General features: G+C 30.0%; 1 protein-coding gene across 1 annotated transcript; it reads left to right on the top strand.

Annotated features, from left to right (window-relative positions):
* The first annotated feature begins 8,125 nt into the window (after positions 1-8,125).
* LOC111639783 (KIF1-binding protein homolog) lies at positions 8,126-21,884 on the top strand. The gene is made up of 2 exons (XM_023385724.1): positions 8,126-9,949; positions 21,611-21,884. The coding sequence occupies exon 1, from the start codon at positions 8,175-8,177 to the stop codon at positions 9,924-9,926; it is 1,752 nt and encodes a 583-aa protein (XP_023241492.1). The 5' UTR covers positions 8,126-8,174; the 3' UTR covers positions 9,927-9,949; positions 21,611-21,884.
* Positions 21,885-23,508: the final 1,624 nt, after the last annotated feature.

Here is a 23,508-nt window from a genome sequence, read left to right on the forward strand (position 1 = left end):
CGAAAAACCTTTGTAACGAGTGTTATGTCACTATTAAATTCCACAAGTACTTTCGACCTCCACCGAGGTCTGCTTCAGGGCTGTTTACTGACTGGCCGTGTTTCGACCTCGGTGGAAGTCAAAAGTACTTGTGGAATTTAATAGTGACATAACACTCGTAAAAAAAGGTTTTTCATGGATTGTTATAATTTTATAATATTTTAGTTTTGATTAATTTGCATTCTTTCTTGAATCAATTACTTCTGATGCTGTGGCCTGACTTAAAAGTAAATAAAGTACACTACAGAATGCAATACACTGTATACAGTATAATGAAAAATCCTTAACTGGTTACTTATCTTACAATAAACATCATCTTTCAAACCAGCAAAAAATATTTTCATCTCAAGTACTTTCAACCTCAGAACATATCTTTAAGATACAGAACACAAATTTCAAAAATTTGAAAGTACTGTTCTAGAGAATTTAAAAATTCTTATAAGTAAAAATAGAATATTTAAATATATAAAACATTTTTAAGTATACAAAAATCTTAGAATTAACAATATATAAAAGTAGAAAGTAAATGCTTTTATTTACATATATGTATTGTTAATTCCAAGATTTTTGTATACTTAAAAATGTTTTATATATGTAAATATTCTATTTTTACTTTTAAGAATTTTTAAATTCTCTAGAACAATATGTACTTAAACATATTTTGTTCAAATTTTTGAAATTTGTTTTGTGTATCCTATGGATATGTTCTAAGGTTGAAAGTACTTGAGATTAAAATATTTTTCTGGTTTGAAAGGTGATATGTCTATTGCAAAACACTATGTTAAAATTTATCAAATGATAAGAAAAATAATCATTTTTTCATCATTAAATTTTTGTAAAAAAATTGCCAATTTTTCCAAATGGCAATGACAAAACTCAAATTTCAAATTATGCAATTAACAGACTGTTCTAAGAAAAATTTGAATTTGAACTTGGGTACCATAAAATTGTATGTTTCACCAATAAAAAGCAGTGATGTAAAGATATAAATATCCTATTATTAGTTAATCAAATAAGTATCATAAATAATTTTAAAATTTTGTATAAGATCACATAATTTATTATACATTTCATTAAATTATTCTATTATATACATATATTTTATCTTAAATATTCACATATACAATTATTTCATAGTTAAAACATATGTTAAAAAATAATTATATTACAGGCCTATACAAATCTAGCACAAAATAACTATTTATTAAAAGCAGACTTTATTAACAAAATTAATATTTACATTATGATCTAGATATAAAATAAATTTTTAATATAATACCATCTTTTTCAGCTGTTCTTGCTTTCTCAATTGCTAGATCCCATATATTATCTCTGAAATATAAACAAAAATTATAAAACAAATTGTTGAATAAAGCAATACTCCAAGTTACGTAAGTAATGAGGACTGTAGACCTTTACATAACTTGAATTTATAAATTGCTTAAGTGTAACTATGTAATTAATAACTCAATACTCTATTTATTTCTAAAAAAATTTTTTTTAAATAAACTTTTAAAAACTATTAAAACTTTAAAGATTAAAAACTAAATAGATAACCTTCTATACTATGATAAATGTTAGTATTTGGTAAAAGTAAAAATTTTACCAAATACTAACATTTACTGTTTAAAAATTTTAGTATTACTTTTGTCTCTGATCAAATGCAGTTACAGATGGAAAAAACAATGGTTATCTATGTAGGCAGTTTTTTTCAACCTCTAATGGTTCATAAAACAAAGACAAGTATAAATAAAATGAATTTATTACGAAAAGTTAGGTACAAACATGATTACTTTTTGACATAATCACCATGAAGATTGAGGCATTTGTCATATCTGTGGACAAGCTTTGCAATCCCCTCTTCATGGAATGTTGCCACCAGTGATTTGAGATGTGCCTTAACATTGTTTTGAAGATTGTCATTAGTCTCGAACCTCTGCCCTCTTAGTCATGTTTTCAGTTCAGGGAAGAGGTGGAAATCTTCACACATTAAAGGTGTGTGAAGACTTCCACCCAGCTTGGAACTTTTTAAACACCCAGCATATAGCCCTGATTTAGTGCCGAGCGACTTCTACCTCTCAGGTCCAGGCCCATCTCAAGTCACTGGTAGGAACATTGTACAAAGACAGGATATATTGAGCCCCATCCCTCACTACCTGGCTGCCCTATTATGGACCTGGCCAAAGCCATAACGGGCTTGCTAAAAGAGACCCTCTTAATGCCCACAGGACGAAAAGAGTTAGAAAAAACTTTTATTATGTAATAAAAGTTTTCTTATTTCAAGCAATAAAAAAAAGTCAAATAAATTATATCACAAAAATTAGATGTAAAAGAGACGTGTAACTGAAACATTGTGAAAAGTTGCTTAAAGAACCAGGCAGAGTTAACAGAGCAATACCTAAAACATTCAAATTAATTTAATCAAAAAATAATGTGAATCATTTTTAAGAAATTTCATTTAAAAACCTTTTTGCATAAAAATGAAAATTTAATAAATTTGAATAAAACTAATAAATGATTTTTTTTAAATATGAAACAGATTAATTTCACATAAACTCCATAAATAAAATAAAATAATTGAACTAAGAATTAGTTAAATCATGCAATATACTGTTATAATTTCATTAACATTGTTATTGCATATTATCACAGTTGTTACTATTTATTTTGACTAATTCAAATATACAATCTGTAGAACTTATATAAAAGTCTCATTCATGAAAATATGATTAGATACATTAACTTTATAAATTAAGTATAATAAAAATACAAAACATTAAAATAATACAAAAAAAAACAAATTTTTAAAAATGTTTTCACAATAAAAGAACCAAATAAAAATAATAATAATAATTAAATTACTATTATTTGCATAAAAGTGAAGAAATGTGATATTTGTATTGCAATTCAATATTATTCAAACAACAATGATATTGACATTTCTGATATATCCATTACTTTAAAATTTAATTATCATTAAAATCAAGAACCAATGTCTTTAACTTAATAAAGTGAGAAATAGAGATAAATTATTCTTCAACAGAAAATATCACATTTATAAATAAATAAATATATTATTGGATATTTAAATATAAACTTTGTCCTATCAAATTTAAATTAATGCCATTGTACAATACATGGACAAAATAGTTATTTTAATTAATAAAATAAATTACAGCTGTCCCTTGATAGTCCGACGCACCTCCCGTCAAGGTACCCGTTCCCATTACGTGTCTGTTTGCACAGAAGCATGTTGCAACATGAATCTCCTCACCCAATTCTTACACAATGACACACATTTCGTGTGTTTTCCTTGAGCAGTTCTGTTCAAACAGTTGGAGTAGGGAATATTGTAGGCTACTTCTAACAAAACAATGCCAAATATGTAATCACTTTCGTAATCCAACACTTTTGGTAATCTGACACCCCTTCGGTCCCATACCTGTCGGATTATCAAGGGACAGCTGTATTATTCTATCAAAAATGTACTCAATAAATAAGTAGAAAGCATAACCATTCAAAATTATACAGAGTAAAATTGACTATTACAGAATTAGAGGTAAAAATTCACAGTAAACTGTATTGATAATTAGTATGCAAAATGTAAACAATACTGTAACAAAAACCATAATAGTAGAAAGTTCAGCAAACATAAATTTTTATAATAAAGACTATATAAAATAAAAACAAAATCTTTTTTCATCCAGACTTAATCAACCTAAAGATATCAAATTAAGGCATCATACCTATTTTCCAACATTTAAAGTTAATTAAAATGTCTCCTGATGGAAATTTAGATAAATTTTTAATTAAAAAAAATATTAAAAGTATATAAGTTCTAAATTAAATATTGTGGTTTATCACACAGTATTGCTTAATTGACAAATTCAATAACATTTCAAGCTACTAAGGAATATTTATATACATTGCATGTAACAAAAATTCACTATACCTTTAAAATGCAGTCTAGTTTACATCTGTCGAACGTTTTCGGTCTGATTCACAAACCTTCATCAGGATCTAGTTTACATCTGTCGAAAACGTTCGACAGATGTAAACTAGACTGCATTTTAAAGGTATAGTGAATTTTTGTTAAATAGTAATGCAGTTAGAGATAGAATGAATAGAAACATTGCATGTAATCTATTGAAACAAATACTATCAATGTTTTATTGTGTTCTTTTAGGTAACATGAAACCAATCGTTTATTGTATAAAAGTTAGGTATTAATTATTGCTAATGATAAATATTATACCAAAGAAAAAAATATTCTGCAAATAAAACCAGTGAGCAAACTGGATAAAAGTATGAGGATCATTCAAAAAGAAACGAGCCAGAGGCTGGAATGTGAAAACCGATGACAGAATTGTAATATTGTTGCGTAAGAATGTGTGGTTCCGACAACAGAACGGAAGATCACAGCCCGCTGCTAGAGGGTCACAGGTGCTTACCGCATGACTACAAAGCTTCTTACATACGCGACGATATTACAGTTCTGTCATCAATTTTCACATTCCAGTCTCCAGCTCGTTTCTTTTTGAATGATCCTTATATATATAATACACTTAAACACTATATCATTCCAACAATAATTACTTACTGCTAATGTTTTTGACCATTTTAAATAATCATCATCAAATTATGATCAAGTAAAAAAATTACAAGTGCCAAAAGAATGAAAAAACATTTAACACAATTAAACAATTTAAAACATATTATTATACACTATATTATTTTTTTATTTGATTTGCATTCTTTCAGCACTTGTAATTTTCCTTTTAATTACAGCCTGATAAAGATCATTCAAAATGTTCAAAAATGTTATGCTGGATTGATATGTACGATATGCCAACATAATTATTTATCATTTATCATTATAAATGATAAATAATAAAGCTATAAATAATAATGAAATAATTTTATTTTTCTTTTCAGAACGAGGAAGACTTTTTCTGTGCTCTACACCATATTTTTACTAATTGAATTACTTGTTCTTGTAAATTAATTCAGATATTGTTAATTCATCAAAACATTTATTGTAATGACAATATTTTCTTTCACAAATTATGAATCATTCATTAGACTGTGTTGAAAAGTGACTGACACAAAATATGCCTATTTTTGTTTGAAAAAATTGAAATGCACACAAAATTATCGCTCGTTTGAAATAAATATTTTCTTAACTTACGCAGGCATATTTAATAATTTTATTTTATCAAGTGATTTATCGTATAATGACTACGCATTCGAATTTATATCAGAGATGAATAAGTGGGTTTTTCCAAATCAATTCCCCTATTATCAACCTTACAATGCCCGATCCGTTGAAATAACATAAACATCTCGCATACAGTACGTTGCCAGATAGAAAACACTAAAATCTTTAATAAAGATTTTGCAAATTCTTTTTTTTATATTTATTACAATTATAAATTTAATCATGCTTTGCATGAAATGTTATTTTAAAAATTTATTGTTTACATTTTATATTCATTAGATATGATTAGACTAACTTTAGCGTTTGATTATTGACATACAGTAATAATTCGGCCGAATACCCGAGCGGTCAAGGTGGCAGCCTACCGCTCTGAGGGATCCGGGTTCGAATCCAAACAGGTCGAAAAATCTCCAGTAATTTTTCGGGGGGGTCCGTTTGGATATGTCGAGCCCCATCCCTCACTACCCGGTCGACCTGTTGTGTGGGTCTTACTAAAAAAGGCCTTCTTAGTGCCTACAGGACGAAAAGAGTTTAAAAAAATACCACTTTCATTATATCTTACTAACAAGTAAGCATCTTTAATTAATCTGTCTGTACCAAGATGCCTGTATTGTCCCCGATTTTAGACGGACGGTCTTCTTTATTAGTTATGGTAATTGGTTACTATAGTTTTTCTTGAATTTTTAAATGGTGAATTGGCAATGTTTTTCCTATTTATTACAGATAAGTACAAAGTCACCCATATGATTTTGTCTCAGGAGGAGTTAAATTGAACTAAATAAATAATAAGCTCAGCAAATTGATTGGTGTTTGATTATATTTGTAAATAAACTGCTGAGGAAGTGAGAGTAGTCCCAGGAGGAGTTAAATTGTTTAGTTGATCTAAATGGTAGATCAACAAGCAATTGAATCAATAAAATAATGTTCCTTAGACAAAGTGGTTTCAGTTTATATCTTGTTTTCACTATTAACTCTCACTAAGAAGGCCTTTTTTTCCATGCCTATAGTGAGTTTGGCCAGGCCCATAATGAACGTAATCCAACACTTTTGGTAATCTGACACCCCTTCGGTCCCATACCTGTCGGATTATCAAGGGACAGCTGTATTATTCTATCAAAAATGTACTCAATAAATAAGTAGAAAGCATAACCATTCAAAATTATACAGAGTAAAATTGACTATTACAGAATTAGAGGTAAAAATTCACAGTAAACTGTATTGATAATTAGTATGCAAAATGTAAACAATACTGTAACAAAAACCATAATAGTAGAAAGTTCAGCAAACATAAATTTTTATAATAAAGACTATATAAAATAAAAACAAAATCTTTTTTCATCCAGACTTAATCAACCTAAAGATATCAAATTAAGGCATCATACCTATTTTCCAACATTTAAAGTTAATTAAAATGTCTCCTGATGGAAATTTAGATAAATTTTTAATTAAAAAAAATATTAAAAGTATATAAGTTCTAAATTAAATATTGTGGTTTATCACACAGTATTGCTTAATTGACAAATTCAATAACATTTCAAGCTACTAAGGAATATTTATATACATTGCATGTAACAAAAATTCACTATACCTTTAAAATGCAGTCTAGTTTACATCTGTCGAACGTTTTCGGTCTGATTCACAAACCTTCATCAGGATCTAGTTTACATCTGTCGAAAACGTTCGACAGATGTAAACTAGACTGCATTTTAAAGGTATAGTGAATTTTTGTTAAATAGTAATGCAGTTAGAGATAGAATGAATAGAATGAATGATGGCAATGCCGGCCAGATATTATAGAAAGTTAGTTCTGAAGATTTGCAAGAACGAAGCCAAACTAAAATTCTTAACGGAATGTAAACAGTTGGGTGTTGTTCCTATGTCTATCTGGAGAATACACTTGCCGCAGGGATGCGCGTCGCTTCTTCCAAGACTAAGATTATTATGTTTAAGAAAGGCAATACGCAATGTTCGGCGCAGGAAATATTATTTGATTGAAAGACTAATAGAAGTAGAAAATCAACTGTACGAAACAGATCCGGAATTACTTGGTAATGTTAATAGCAGAGTAATAAACTTAGCGGAGCAGGTCGCAGAAAGGTTGAGTTTGAATTATAGGAAGAAAATGAGATGGATAAGAGCAAAGCAACAAGGAAACACAAAGCCACAAGCAGTATCTGAAATAGTAAGTTGGGATAATGTTACACCACCAACGTGCCTAAAGGAGGCTTGCAAATTTGGTCCCAAGTACGTACCACGCCCTAAGCTTAAATATGAAAAAATTATCCCTGATGTTGAACAAGCGGTAGAAGGGCTTAGCGAGCTTAAGAAAGAGGCTTTTAGATGGAGAACAGTTTTTAAAATAAACAATGACGCGATAAGATCATCCCACGACACAATTTGGAAAAATATCAGAGAAAGTAANTACACTCCTCGTGTCCTGTCTGTTTTATAATTATATTTATTTTATTCCATAAAAATAACCATTTGGTCCGCGAGGGAATAGAATGTAAAATAAATACAATAAATAAATAAATAAAGTCCATAATCACAAAGTTCTATAAGATAAAGTTCGAATAAACAGAAGCAGAAAATAAATAAATTTAGTTTATTTTCTTTTGATTTCAAACGATAACTTAAAAAATAATATATAAAAATAATCACTGCCGTTAAATCCGATTATAATTGACATAATCATTTAAGCAAATATTATTTAAATGAAATTTTATTAATAAATAGTCTTTTAATATTAAACACATTATATATTATAATAAAATATATTTAGATACAGTCAATATTTTATTCGTGTTTTTAATTTTATTAAAAATATTGTGTATAAAAATGCATCACTAGAGGGCATTAGCAGCAAACGTCAAATTATTTTGGGAAGTATTTGTGGTTTGTTTCCGTAAAGAAGAAAATGTCTTTAGAAGCTGATTCACTCGATAAAGTAAAAGAAAAATATACAGAAATTAGGAGACTGTTAGACGAAGAAAGTAAAAATGATCCGCCAAGTCATCCTTACAAATCAAAGTACGAAGCACGGAAACTTCTCCAGGAGCTTGACTCTGATCTAAATATTAATAAAATTAACGATACAGATTTAACTGTTTTATTATTATCGTTAATTAATTATGATTTAGGAATAATCGCTATTGACACAGAAGAAATATTTGAAGGTGAAGAGTGTTTCAAGAAATGTTTGGAATACATTAAGGATAATGATTGCAGTCCAAAGTATTGTATTTTATGTATGAAAGCTTTGAATCAGTTAGGAATATTGTGGTCTGGACGAAATGAATTAAAAAAAGCTTGTGAATATTTGAAAAAGGCTGAGAATATGTATAAGCAGTATTTGACTGAAAATCCTTCAGTAATTCCTATTGATGCAGTGCAACTGTTTTTAAAGAATTCCAATAATGAGCAAGGAAGTCTAATTTTTGAAAAAGTTTATACCCATACTTTGTATTACTTGGCACAAGTATATAAGAATTTAGAAGAAAATGAAACAGCTGCTCTCTATTGTTTCAATACACTCCAGAGACAACTGGAGACTGATGATTATGACCCAATTGAATGGTCATTGAATTCTGCAACTCTTTCTCAGTATTATTTTGCGAGTGATAACCTGTCTGCGAGTCGACACTTTTTGGCATGTGCTGAGTATATATTATCAATTTTTGAAAAGAAAGTTGAAAACAAAGGAGAAAAAAATGAAGAGCAATGGGATAAAATAAAACATTGCAAAGCATCGATTGCTAGATGTTGGATTAATTATGGTTTGTTTATTTTCACAATATCTGAACAGGAAGTATTATTGAGAGCTGCAAAAAAAGATGGAGATAATTTTAAGGAAGAAAATGAAAAAAGGCATTTATCAGATCCAATTAATGAAGATCAGTATGTTCTTATAGATTCACCAGAAGTAAAAAAAATAGAGCAAAATATAACAAATCAGTATATTCTTACTTTTGAAAAAGCTAGAATAGTTTTTCATTCTGTACAAAACTGGCTGAAAGTGGCAAAAGATTATTTTACTCTTGATGGTCATACTACTGATTATGTACAGTTAACACAGGATTCAAGTCGTCTGTATAAATTACTGGCCTTCTTTGAATCCAATGCTGATCGCCAATGCAAAATGCACAAAAGAAGAATTGATCTTTTAGAAGAGATTTTGCAGCAATTAAATCCACAGTTTTATTTGTTAATATGTAGGCAATTAATGTTTGAATTAGCAGAAACATACTCTGAAATAATGGATATTAAATTGAGCATTATGAAAAATGATGAAAGCAGGCAATCCAGCAGTCATGCTATAAAGAAAGTAAATGCATTAATCTTTAAAGCTGTTCACTATTTTGAAAAATTTATTGATACATTAAAAGAGAATAATAAACTGCCTGAGAAATTTGCAGAGGATGTTGTTCGTCCTGCTCTTGTTGCACATTTCTGTATTGGAAGACTTTATTCTAAACTTTTTGCTGAACCACAAAAGCAACTAGAAAATATAATGATAACTGAAAAATATTATAAATATGTAATAAATTACATTAAGAAGTATCCATCACAAGAAAATTCAATAAAAGAGGAACTTCCTCTGATTAAAGAAATGGTTGAATTAATACCAGGAAAAATTAAAACTATTTCAAGGGGATCACTTGTTTTATGAAGAATTATATGAACATTTTGATTGTAAGTTGATTTATTAATATATAAAAAACTTGTTAAATATAGTAGAGTCCTGATTATAAAGATGTAGGTTTTTGTGATTGTTAAAAAAAAAGTTTTTGATTTGAAAACTTGTCCAGTGTAGAACTTGTGCAAGTATTGCAAGCATTAAGCTATAATGATCACTTTTCTATAAATATATCGGATAACATGGTAATGATCATGTTTCCAAGATTATGTGGTTTTTTTTGCCAATGTCTTACCAATTAGAAGATTGAGACACATACAGCCGATTGCAGAGACAATGTTTAGAGACCAACGGTGGTTTACAGATCGGGTAGACAGCTGTTCAGAAAAATTTCATTGCAGAGACTGCATTTCTCTCCTGCCACAATATAGACAGCGATTAGAAACAAGTTATTTGACCTATTTTCTAGACTCACTTGACAGCAGGTTTAGAAAGCTTTTCAATTTGAGTGGTAGCTTTGTTCGTGGAAAAGTTTAGATAAAACAGATATCGTTCCTGTGATAAATGTTGTAATTGGTACAAATTGACAAAATTATTTATTAATTAATTGCTTGGAGCAAAAACAACAAAATAAAATACTTTAAATTTGTTTTAAATGTTCCAGTTTTGATATTCAAATGGGTGAAGACTTAAACCTTCAATTAATTTAAATCAGATGTATTTATTTACAATTTGAGTACCATGTCAGTTATAAAACGTTAATGCATTTCGGAGTCATTGTACTGTTAAACAAACGAGACAATTTTAATAATTACAGAAATCCTATAGATATAAAAACAAATGTAATATTAATAATAAAATATTTAAAATTATTCATTTTGACAGTAATAAGATGTTGAAATAATTCCTTAAAAATTATTCTGAATTCGGTATAAATTTTCTAAATATGGATTTGTTCGTATTTTAAACCATATTGGTGATGAAATTAAATATCGAAATGGAAAAGGATTGTCATTAATTGCCGAACAATGGTTTTGATGGCCTTAAGATATTATTTCTGGAAGCTTTCGGAATATAGCTGGCTACTATTTCTGACATCACACAAATAACCCAATTGGCCGAACGACTCCTAAAACGGGAGTAATAGTGAAGTAAGTAAGAGCCAATGTTTTGCCGAAGTTCGTTTAGAGAACGGTCAGAAATAGACGATCGTCTTTGCAACGCATTTTAAACCTCAGTTCAGCCAGCCAACATCTATAGGCCGTTCTGTTGATAAACGTCGTTTAACGTCTCTGTTTCTCTGTCTCTGCAATTGGCTGATAGCTTTGAAGAACAATTCAATTGAGAAAACAGACATTTGTAATGAAGTTTTCCAAGATGTAAATTAGGAAGTTTTCTAAAAAAAAACTATAGGCCCTTTTTGAAATTAAATTCTACATAAACTTTTTTTAATTTTTTAAAATATTATTAACCCAATTATATTTTTAAAAAATATTTTATTTTACTGTGCTATATAATTAAGACTCTACTGATCAATATACTTTAGTTAATGAACATTTTTATTATATAAACTTTGTAACATTTTGGCTACCTTCAAACAAATAATTTTACTTCCTGTGGGCTGGATTATAAACTCCATACCGTATCCATATCCATAAACATTTGCAAAGCTGATACTAGCCTAAGGCAGTAGTTATAGAATACTGTAAGGCTATATCCATATTCATAACAAACCAAACATTTTTATGGCATATGAGGATCATATGATGAATCATATGCATGATGCATATGACAGACTCTTGATGTAAATATGAGAACAACTATATTTTAATTGATAACTTTTGAAATAATTTGGATAATGAAAGAAAGTGTTAAATAATTATGAATTATTTAACACTTTCAACTAGTGTTATCACCCATCCGGTTTTCACCCGGACAGTCCGGGAATTGACTCACTGTCTTGGTGAACTATTAATTTTGTCCGGAAAATTGTGAAATTACGATGAAACAAAGTTCTTGAAAATATTTTTACAAATTTACACTATTTTAACAGTGAAAGAATTCACCCTCACTGGAACTCATCTGCAATTCTGTCATGTTAGTCTGTTTACGCCAATGTGTGGTGCGCAACCCCTGTTGACTTTTTTTTTTTTTTTTTTGCTTGTATGATCGTACACGTCTCAAATAGAGCTAAGTTATCTGTACCGGTTCTTTCTTAATTTAGGTTACTTACCTTACTCCTACGCAAAGTCCCTAACTGTAACTAATTTAGGACCGGCATGCACGTTATTCTTCGCATTGTAAAATGACATTGTGCACGCGTCAGGAACTTCTGTTCGAACAAACCTGACATGCCGTCCGGGTCAGCGATTTTCAAAAGGTGGCAACACTATTTTCAACTTGCTAATTAAAAACAGAAGCTTAAAAGAACTTTTTGATTTATTTCTTTTTAATTTTCCTCTTTTTCTTTTCTGTTTTTTTTTTTTTTTGTATTAAACACTTATAGTTTGGCCAATTGGCCATTTTCAATCAGCTGGAAATATTTTCTTATATACGGCATATTTCCACAGATAAAACAAGATATAAATTTTCATCACAGTTTTATAGTTATCATATATCTGTCCTATAAGACAACCCCCAAATTATCAACGGCCTATGAATTTAGTTTAGATCAGCGATTATCATCTGGCTAATAATACTGTATAGCATATATGGAATTATGTCCTATTCGTAATTTTTTGAATGAACAAATTTTATTTTCTTGCATCTAGCAGCACTGCCTTGTGATTGTTGCAAACATTCACACTGATTCGGGCATTTGGGTAATGACCTNTGATAGCACCACCTATCTAAGTTATAACAGTTTCTGACCAGTTACCAAACTTGTGTGAAATTTGACATTATTGTGGTAAAACACTACACCTGTTTTGTTGATCAATTCTGGCCGCCTTTTCTGTTTGATGATATTACTCAATTTGTTTACTCAATGGCAGTACACTTTTGAATCAATTGTTAAATTGTATGGGAAAAGCTCCAAAAAAAATTTTCTTAAAATCCCACCAAAGAGAGCATCTCTCTTTAAGAACATGTGGAACTCATATATCGAGCTTTGAAACAAAACCAATTTGTTTCAAGAAATCATAAGCAGTTCAATTTGACAAATTTAATTAATCTCTTAATAATTTCATGTGTTGTTATTCGGCAGTTTGACTCAATCAGTACCTTTATTTTGTTTTCATTGGCTTCAACTAGACATCCAGAACATGGTGCATCTTTCAATATTGAAATTGCCAGACAAAATTTTGTAAACCAGTTTTGGCACTGTCGTTCTGTCAATACATCTTCTCCATACACGTCACACAACTTTTTTTCCTCGCTTGAACAGCATTCTTACCTTTTCAGTAATAAAAGAGCAAAATATGCCAAAAATGCTGCTTCTGATCTTCCATATTTGATGGGACACAAAAAATAAACAATTGCACAAAATCTAACAAAATTTTTTACAAATAAGCCTTAAAATGCTAACTGTCAAAATATATAATGGTAATATGGTTTAGAATGAAAATGGCGGGAAAATACGATTAATCCATCTAGTGATAAAAAAAACAAAATTACTTTCCGAACAACCCAATACAATTAGCAAGAAATGGAGAATGAGCAAAACAAAAAAAACTGAAATGAATTACACTTTAATACATTAGAAATTTATTTTATCAATACTTTAAATATTATATTATATTGTTCAGAAGTAATTTGAGTTGTCATAAGTTACTTTTTACCCAATCTGCTATATTTTGTCAGTTGTTTCCAGCTTCCAGTTGTATCAACTAATGGCAGTTTGGTGCATTTGTAATTTGCCAATTCTCCATATGCATACTGTAAAAATTTGATGAATGCAAACTTTTCATAGAGAATATGGTACAGAGTTATAACTATACTACAGATATGGTTACAGAGTTTATAACCAAGCCCATATATGTATAACATGCCAACTATTCTAGTTTGACTTCTAAAAATGAAATGAACAGACTTCTTTATTCAGAGAACTTCACACATACAAATTGATTAGAACCAAGCACTTTATTATGATCAATTTGTATGTGTGAAGTTCTCCAAATATAACAGATGTTTATAGCACTTCATAAACTTAATGGATATTGTAGGGAACCCATTCTTAATCAGCGGATTCTGCCCCGTCGGTTTGTCTCGCCAATTAACCAGTCCAATCTTTCCACAAAAAAACCTTATTTCACTCTCAGGGACCGCTACTTCACACTCCCTCTCCCTCTCGTGTCCCAAATTCCTCTCTCTGAAATATTCCTTCTTCCTGCATTTTCTTCCCCGGTCTTAACGGCCCCTCATTAGCGTGTGTTGATGGATGGATCGCATCTGCCCTGACGAAACCCCTCCCCAGAGAGGGAGGGCGAGAGGGTCCAATATCACTACAGATATTATTATGTCTTCACAAGGGAAAAATCTAATCCCTATACAATAGACCCGCCTATAACACGGGTTCATATAAGATGGATTTGTATAACACGGCTGAAAAATTGTGATTATGTTTGTATAACACGCTAAAAGAGGCTCGTATAACACGGTAAAAGAATGAGACAGATTGTCACGGCCGACTTGTGTCTCGACAGGATTGGTCAAATCTGGATAAATAGTGGACATTGCACAAACTGTTGAGTTTAAACGAGCAGCAGACCTACTAAAAATTATTTATTATTCAACGGCCATAAAAATTATATTTCTTTTAATGATGTCTCCGAAGTTCAGCGAATTTTTCGCAGAAAGAATAACTTATCAGGAAACATGTGACCGTTGTCCGATGAGCTGCTCTGCAACGAAAACAAGCTTAAGCAATGGCGTGTTCAAACGGTGCACACTCATTAAGTATTCCTACAATTTTTTGTTTATAGCTTAGTTTATATGGATTATTCTGAAAAAATTATACGTGATTTGGAAATGTTGAGTCAAATTAGTCTAGAATCAATTAATTTTATGGAAGAAAACCTTTCAAACAGTTGTAGCCGCTAAACTACACACGTGCCGGGCTGTGATTGGCTTGTGTATTTAAGTGACTCATACAACACGGAACATATCTACCGTGTTATAGAGTGGTCTACTGTAATAGATTGTCTTGACATTAGAATTTTTAAAAAAATTTTTTACGAACTTTATATACTAAACATCCCAAAGCATGATGCATTGATACTAAACCAAACAATTGTTGTAATTAATCAGGCTATTATTTTGCTATTATTAATAATTACATATTAATTAATTTGGTATTAGAGGTGGATGTGTGGTGGTGTGAGTAACCATGAATGGTTATATCTAGGTTTAAATACATCAGGAAGTGAAAAATTTCTTGGAGGTCCAGGTGGCGTGACTGGCAGCACATAACACGATAAGTGGAGGTTGCAGGTTCAAATTTTGCTCTGGGCTAGTTCTTTTCTTCCAGACTGTTCTAAATCTTCTATGTTTGTGTGTGTGTATATATAAATGAGGATGTTTGTTTGTTTGTTCACTATACACTCCTCGTCCATTCAACCAATTACTACAAAACTTGGCAGTTACGTTGTTTACATACTTCTAACTTATATAATATTGGACATTACATCCCAAAGTATATATTGAATTTCTGTAAATCAATTAATTTAGCTACATTTGATTTGCTGATTTACACATAGTGCCATCTATTGGCAAAAAATTTAACAAAATAATAAACTAAATATAATTCTTACAAAAAAGTATATAATTTAAAAAATATATATATTACATTCACTTAATTACTGCAACAACCATATAGTGCGAAATAGATATCATTACTGTGATAGGTAGCATATAGCACCTGCCACCAGATTTTTTTATTTCTTAATGGTACTTTCTTAATAAGTATCCTCCAGTAGTTAAGTGGATAAAATCACTGAACACTGGTTGTTGAAGAAACCCAGAAAGCTGCAGAGTGCCAGCCTGTTGGCCAAGCCTAAACCTACAACTACCAGTGTTCAGTGGTTTTATCCATGTTAGTAACAACTAGAGGCCAGCTTTACATAAAAAGTCTTCCTGGAATGCATCCCACTTGGCAGATTGCTCACTTGCTGCATTGCCATAACCAAATAAACCAAACTAATTCTAACAAGTAATTATTTTGATGATATGAAACCGTGCTTTACAATTTATAGCACTTTATTGTGTTAGAAGCATAAGTAATTATTTATTTAATTATTGTGACATCAATGCAATGTTGGGCTGCAATTTTTTGTCAAAATGTTCTCAGTTCTTTTAGTGGTGTCATTCCCTGCACATCATACTTTTCCTGTTAGCAATAAAGTTTGCTGGTCGTCTAACTCCATTCAGGGGAAAATTATGAATTGAAGTAATGTGACTTCCAGTTCAAATTGGAAGTTAGTATATAGTTAATCTGGACCTCCTGTCCTAAGATTTCCATATTTGGTCTTAATTTTCATCTATCTAACTCCATTTTTGATATTAAGGAAGGACAGACAGAGGGAGAACTGGAAATTTATATGTCTACAATTTTTCAAATTTCAGCCCAATAATTTTTCTATAAATGCAGTATTTATGAGAACATACTTCCCATATTTTTTTTATATAAAAAAAAGTAGTGGAGTTGGCTTCGTAATAAGCAAAAGGTTGAAAGATAACATCTTAGAATTAGATAGTTCTTCGAATAGAGTGGCAAGATTAGTTCTTCAACTTTCAAAAAGATATAAACTACAGATCATCCAAGTCTATGCTCCCACAACAAGTCACCCTGATGAAGAAATAGAGGATTTTTATGATGAAATAAAACAGATGAATGGAAAAGGGAAACATTATGTAAAGATCGCCATGGGTGACTTCAATGCAAGAATTGGAAAAAAGGAAAAGAATGAAACCTCTGTTGATAAATTTGAACATGGGAAAGGAAATGAACATGGAGATATGCTTGTGGATTTTGCTGAGGCAGAAAGGTTTTACATAATGAATTCATTTTTTAAAAAGAAGTCAAGCAGAAAATGAACCTGGAGCAACCCAAACGAAGGAAAATATGAGAATGACTATATCCTATCGAACAAACGACACAACGTTGAGAACTGCAATGTTCTGAATAGATTTAATACAGGCAGTGACCATTGGCTGGTAAGATGTAGGCTTCATCTTAACAGTAGATTGGAATGAAGAAAGCTTATAAGAATAACCAAGTCTGTTGACATGAAGAATCTTAAAGAGCAACATGAAACATTCGAGATGGAACTGAAAAACAAATTCGCGGTCCTGGAAAATTTAACTGAAGAGGAAACTGACATATCAGAAACCAACAGACAGATTACCAAGATCATTATGGAAACAGCTGCTAAAATTGGAGGATATGTAATTAGAAAGACCAACAAGAAAATAACAGAAAAAACAAGACAATTGATGGACAAAAGATGGATGATGAAGAGAAGTAAAGAAGATATAACGTCAAACATTGAATACTTGGAACTCTGCAAAACAATCCAAAAATGTTTTACTGAAGACATCAGAAAGTACAATTGTGACCTTGTGAAAACAGTCCTTGAAAACAACAGGTCTGAAAAATGCAAAACAGCAATTAAGAAATGGAAGGAAACACATCTTTGCACTGAAGAAAGAAGATGGCACCATCACCAGGGATCGAGAAGAAATATTAGCAAGAGTTGAAGAATTCTACAAAAAATTATATGCCAGAGATATTTCACCAACAGTAAGAACAACATATGAGACAACAAATAAGGTACCTGAAATTTTTAACGAAGATTCTTGCAATCAGAAATATGAAGAAAGGAAAGGCACTGGGAGAGGATGGCTGAGGGAAGCTGGTGAAGCTACTGAAACTATACTTGCAAAACTCTCTACAGATTGTCTTAATTGTGGCAGAATCCCCAAAGACTGGAAAAGATCAATAATAATCTTACTTCATAAAAAGGGTGACATAGAAACCTTAGGAACTACAGGCCTATCAGTCTTCTCCTGGTGACTTATAAAATTTTCACTAAGGTACTGACAAATCGCCTACAAAAACAACTGGACCTTGCCCAATCAAGAGAACAAGCTGGATTTAGGAGTGGATATAGCACACTTGATCACATTCAAGTTGTGAGAGAGCTCATTGAAAGGTTGAACGAATACGAAATTCCACTTGCATTTGTTGACTGTGAAAAGGCTTTTGATTCTATAGCTACAACAGCAATCACTAACTCTCTAAAGGCATATGGTATCGAAGCTATGTATATCAAAATTCTTGAGAACATTTATGAAGGGGCAACTGCAAAAGTTTGCTTGCTTCAAGATACCAATGACATTAAAATTGAAAAGGGAGTGAGACAAGATGATACTATCTCCCCAAAACTTTTTACAAATGTATTAGAAAGTGTTTTTTAATCAATGAACTGGGAGAATAAAGGTGTACTGATAAATGGAGACCATCTGACCCATCTTCGATTTGCTGACAACATAGCCATTATTACAGATAGTCCTTCAGAGCTCCAGGACATGATTCAAGAACTTGCAAACAAAAGTAAAGAAGTTGGTTTAAAGATGAACAAGACGAAAATTATGTCCAACAGTTTTGTATGTGAAGAAACACTACTAGTAGATAACATGGAATTGGAAAAGGTAGATGCTTACATTTACCTGGGACAAAGAATATTAATGAATGGCAACATCAAGGAGGAAATAAACAGACATGTAAAATTTGGCTGGAGTGCTTTTGGTAGGAATAGTATAGTCTTGAAAAATCAACAGATGCCCCTGTGTCTGAAATGCAAGGTTTTTGATCAGTGTGTCTTGCCAGTTCTCACTTATGGATCAGAAACTTGGACTCTTAGAAAATCAGAGATCCAAAGATTACAGACTATCTAAAGGAACATGGAAAGGTGTATGCTTGGCATAACAAGGAGAGATCGGAAATGTATAACATGGATCAGGAAAATGACAGGAGTCACCGATATCATTGCTAGAGATAAATCCCTCAAGTGGCAGTGGGCTGGACATATTGCAAGAAGAACTGACCATCGCTGAACATCTGAAGTTCTTGATTGGATACCAAGAGATCGAAAATGACCAAGACGACGTCCTCACACTCGGTGGGTTGATGAGATCAAGAGGCATCTTGGCACAACATGGAAGCGAAGTGCTCAAAACAAAAGATTGCGGAAGAGGCTTAGGGAGACCTTCATCCTGCAGTGGATTGATAATGGTTGATGATGATGACTTCCCATATAGTTTATAGAATCTGTTGTAAAAATATAAACACTTTATTATCACATAAAAGCAGTTATTTTTGCACTTTTACAAGATATTTTATTTAACCTGTCCTACGTTGATCCCAAAAATTTTTGGGTTGATCTCATTGACCTGTGTGGGCGATCCCGAATATTTCTATGTTTACATTGGAACATTTTTGATACTAGATGTCACTTTGCATCACAATTTTTATATTAAAACGAACTTTTAAAATAAAATTTTTTTTTTGTTTTTATATTATTAAATATATATATTTTGCTTGTGAAACATAAAAAAATAATTTTTTATGATACAGTAAACACGATTATTATTTAAAAAAAAAAATTTTAGGCTTAACATCGATGAAAATTCAACATGGCGTCACAGGCAACAAATANACATTGATGAAAATTCAACATGGCGTCACAGGCAACAAATAAAAATTTCAACATCAAATAGGTTAAACAAGTTTTATATGAAGTCTTTTGGATGTTAAGGTTAGCAACTTCAATCGCATGCGGGGCTTCACAACCTATCCAACAAGGATCACTTTGTTATATAGACCAGTATTAATTATTAGTCATTGACCATCCACTCTTCCAAGAGGAAGTCAACAACTACTTTTGGTCGAATTACTTCAATTCCCTTCTGCAACAGTCTCTTCTTCCTATTGGACTCAGTAGTATAGTGACATTCGAATAATAAACTTACATATGAGGTTATTGGCAGGTACAAAATATATTTTAAGTGGTTTTCAAGGGTGCAGAGCATTATATTGCCTTTATAAGACTAGTTAGACTGAAAGCATTATATTGCCTTTATAAGACTTTATAAAGGCAATATAATGCTTTCAGTTCACTTGGGTTTCTATTGTTTTTACATTTGTATTTCTGAATTAAAAAAATGGTTTATTATGAAACTCCTACAGTTTTATTGCAGGAAAATATGATCTTGTGGTAATTTGAGCAAATACGGTTCTTTTGAAAAATTACTGCAGTTAAGAAACAAAGCAGATTATCATACCCAAGTGTTTGCAGTTTGGAGATAGGTGTATAAAAAATAACTATACCAAAGAGTCTGTTACATTTGTTTCATTTTGGAGAAAAGTGACATTAATCTTAAGGTGTTCATATTCCCTGATCTACCATAATTCACAATAGACTGGATATTAGCAGAGTGAGCATAATATTTTAGAAAAAATTGTTTTATTATTTTATCAATATGTAAGTTGAAGATAAACTTGAAATGAAATACAGGTATACCTCGACTTACGTCGTTTCGAGTTACATCGTTCCCAATTATACATCGTTTGTCAAAAAAGTATATGGAAAAATAAAAATCAAGTTTAACTCGTTTTATTCAACTTTACGTCTGTCCGTCACAAATATTGAAGTCATAATATTACTAGAAAAGCGTTTAAAGCACACAAAATCATATTAAAATATATACATTTACAAGTATGTACTGTATTTACAGTACATGCATTCGTAAATTTAGATTACTTTTTTCTGTACTATATTAAAAAATAAAATTTATTTGCTTGTAAGCTTAAAATAGATCCTTATTAACCATATATTATTAAAAATGCATTAATAAATAAAATACAGAACCGGAAATGGTAATTTATGGTTTAGCCTAGTGACAAGTAGATTCAACTTACGTCGCCTCTCCTGGAACCAATTACCGATGTAAGGTGAGGTATACCTGTATAAGGATGAAAAAGATATGAATTTAATGAAACTTATATCGTTGATGCACAAGAATAGTGACACAAGTCAAAAAATAGTTCTTCCAGAACAGCCAGTTAAAAGTTTCTTTTATTTCTGCAAGGCTTTGCCATGATCTTGGATTTTAAAAATTTTCAATCTTTTTTGGAAATAAAGATTTGAAAATTTTAAAAATTCAAGATCATGACAAAGCCTTGCAGAAATAAAAGAAACTTTTAATTAACTGGATGTTCTGGAAGAACTATTTTTTTGAGTTTTGTCACTATTCTTGTGCATCAATGATATTATGACATGGTTTTACAAGACCAAATTTTATGACATGTTTTTCTAACAATTATTGAGAGATTTATTCTAAGTTCAAGGTTAAGAGTATCAGTTTCATTCTATATAGTGTCAGGACAGTTATTTAATATCTTAATATCAGCGTAAGCCAAAATGGAGGACTAAGGAAGTAAAAGGATATTATTAATATAGTCTGCAAAATTAAAAAAGAGTAAGTCTATTTAAGACTAATCCTCGAGGACATCTAAATACAGAAGAGATACTTGAAATGTGAACTCAGATATTTTTATCTTAGATTTTAGTAATTAAATAGAAATTACTTAACCAATTTAATAGAGTATTATTAATGTCAATTTATTTGAAAATATTTGCTCTGTTATTACTTTATATGTGCATAAAGTAAATATTAAAGAAAAATACTCATTAATTATTAAACTGTTATCTTTTCAGATATATTGAGTCTGCATGAATACCTTGCTGCATCATATTGAATTGAGCAGATACATAGTTAATCAGTATTTATAGGCACTTTGCCATTTAATGAAATATAATAAAATCTTCATAATTATTATATCATGTAAGTTGCAAATCTAATTGGGCTGTTTTGTATTGAAATTCCTGAAGTGATTGATAATGAGGTAGTGATTTATTATAGTTATCATAGAAAGTTTAATTTATTTTTAAACAAAATAATTGTAAAAGTTTTAGTTAAATGAAAAATGTACTGTTAATTATGATGTAAAAATTAATATTTTATTATTTAAAAAATATTAATATAAGAAATTTTGCAACTCTTGCTTATGTATATATATATATATATTTTTTTTTTTTAGCTATACGGATTTGTATAGTTTAGTGATTTACACGCTAAATTTATTTCGTTAATGTTTTAGCATTCACTGTAAAATATTGATATTACTGACTATTAAAGTAATTATCATTACATCACTAAACATATTAACCCGTTAACGTAAAAGCGCGTCATCCAATCAAGCAAGACAGGCACACAACGTGCTTAGCACAAAAATATAGGTCTACATTGCTTGTTACGTCATCTTCAAATTTAAAATATCTCAAAAATTCCGGTCTAAAATATCNTTTTTTTTTAATTTTTGATGGGATGATATTCATGCCAAATACTGTATAGAAGGATGTAGAACTCACTGATCTCAGTGATTTCTTCATCCTTCTATTTTTAATTTAATTAATACTCTTTTAATTATGAGGTGTAAAATTATATCTGCTCTGTTTTAAAAATAAACAAAAAAATTTATATACTAAAATGGAGAAGGCACTGAGGTCGGCATTACATGTTCATCACAAAATTTATGTCAATGCCAAATAGAATATCAATAATTTATAAAGTTTTTTTTATATAAATGAAATTTTGTTTTACAAATTCACATTAAATAATTGGAAAGAATTTAAAATATACTTTTCTAAGTATATAAAAATTATATTAGTAAAACAAATATTAATAAACAATAATGAAATTATTTTTATTCAAAACTATTTCTAATTAAATTTAAAACATTCCTATGTAATTTTAGTTTTAAGAGATATGAGAATCTTTTGCATTACTTACTTGAACTGTTTGAAATTTTTAAATATATTAAAAATTAGTTAATAATCCTTTAAAAATGTTTAGAATTAAATTTGAAAAACTTCTGGCAACAAAATTCTTGAAAATGTTCAATAATCTAATTTATGTAATTTTTTAATTTTTTTTGCTGACATAAGAAATTAAGAATTTTAAATTTTTAACTGATATACCAGTTGTATTCAAATAGTAACTGTATATTATTAATAAAGTTTGAAACAATAACCACTTAAGTAGTGACTGCATCTACTATTCAAGGATTTCTTAAAATTTATTAGGGAAACAATGTAAAAGTAATAAATACCATAAACTGTGGTTAGTATTTATTTATTTATTCAACAAGTTTTAATAGAAAATGATTGTAAAACATTCACAATAGGTATAGTTTTTAATTGTTTTCTTATGACTGGTATGTAAAAAGTAAATCATTATAAAGAAAGATATCAGTTAATGTTTCATGCATAATGTGTTTAAAAATATTTTAAAATATAAGTATAAATATATAAATACTTTATTAATAACTAAGATGAAATGGATATGTTCAAAGGAAACAATAACTGCCCTCAAAATAGTAATCACAGAGAAAATGTACAGTTTATAATAGTAGATAGTAGGTCTATTTCAATAAAGATATAAATTAGTAAGTTTTGTGTAAAAAATTTCATAAAATTTTGAAAATTTTTGCTTTGTGTATCAGTTTTGTTCATATTTTATTTTTTTATAATAATAATTATTTCTTTTTATATTA

This window comes from Centruroides sculpturatus, unplaced genomic scaffold (genome assembly GCF_000671375.1).
Source record: "Centruroides sculpturatus isolate CEXI.00-Female unplaced genomic scaffold, Cexi_2.0 scaffold1299, whole genome shotgun sequence".
In the NCBI taxonomy this organism is placed as follows: domain Eukaryota; kingdom Metazoa; phylum Arthropoda; class Arachnida; order Scorpiones; family Buthidae; genus Centruroides; species Centruroides sculpturatus.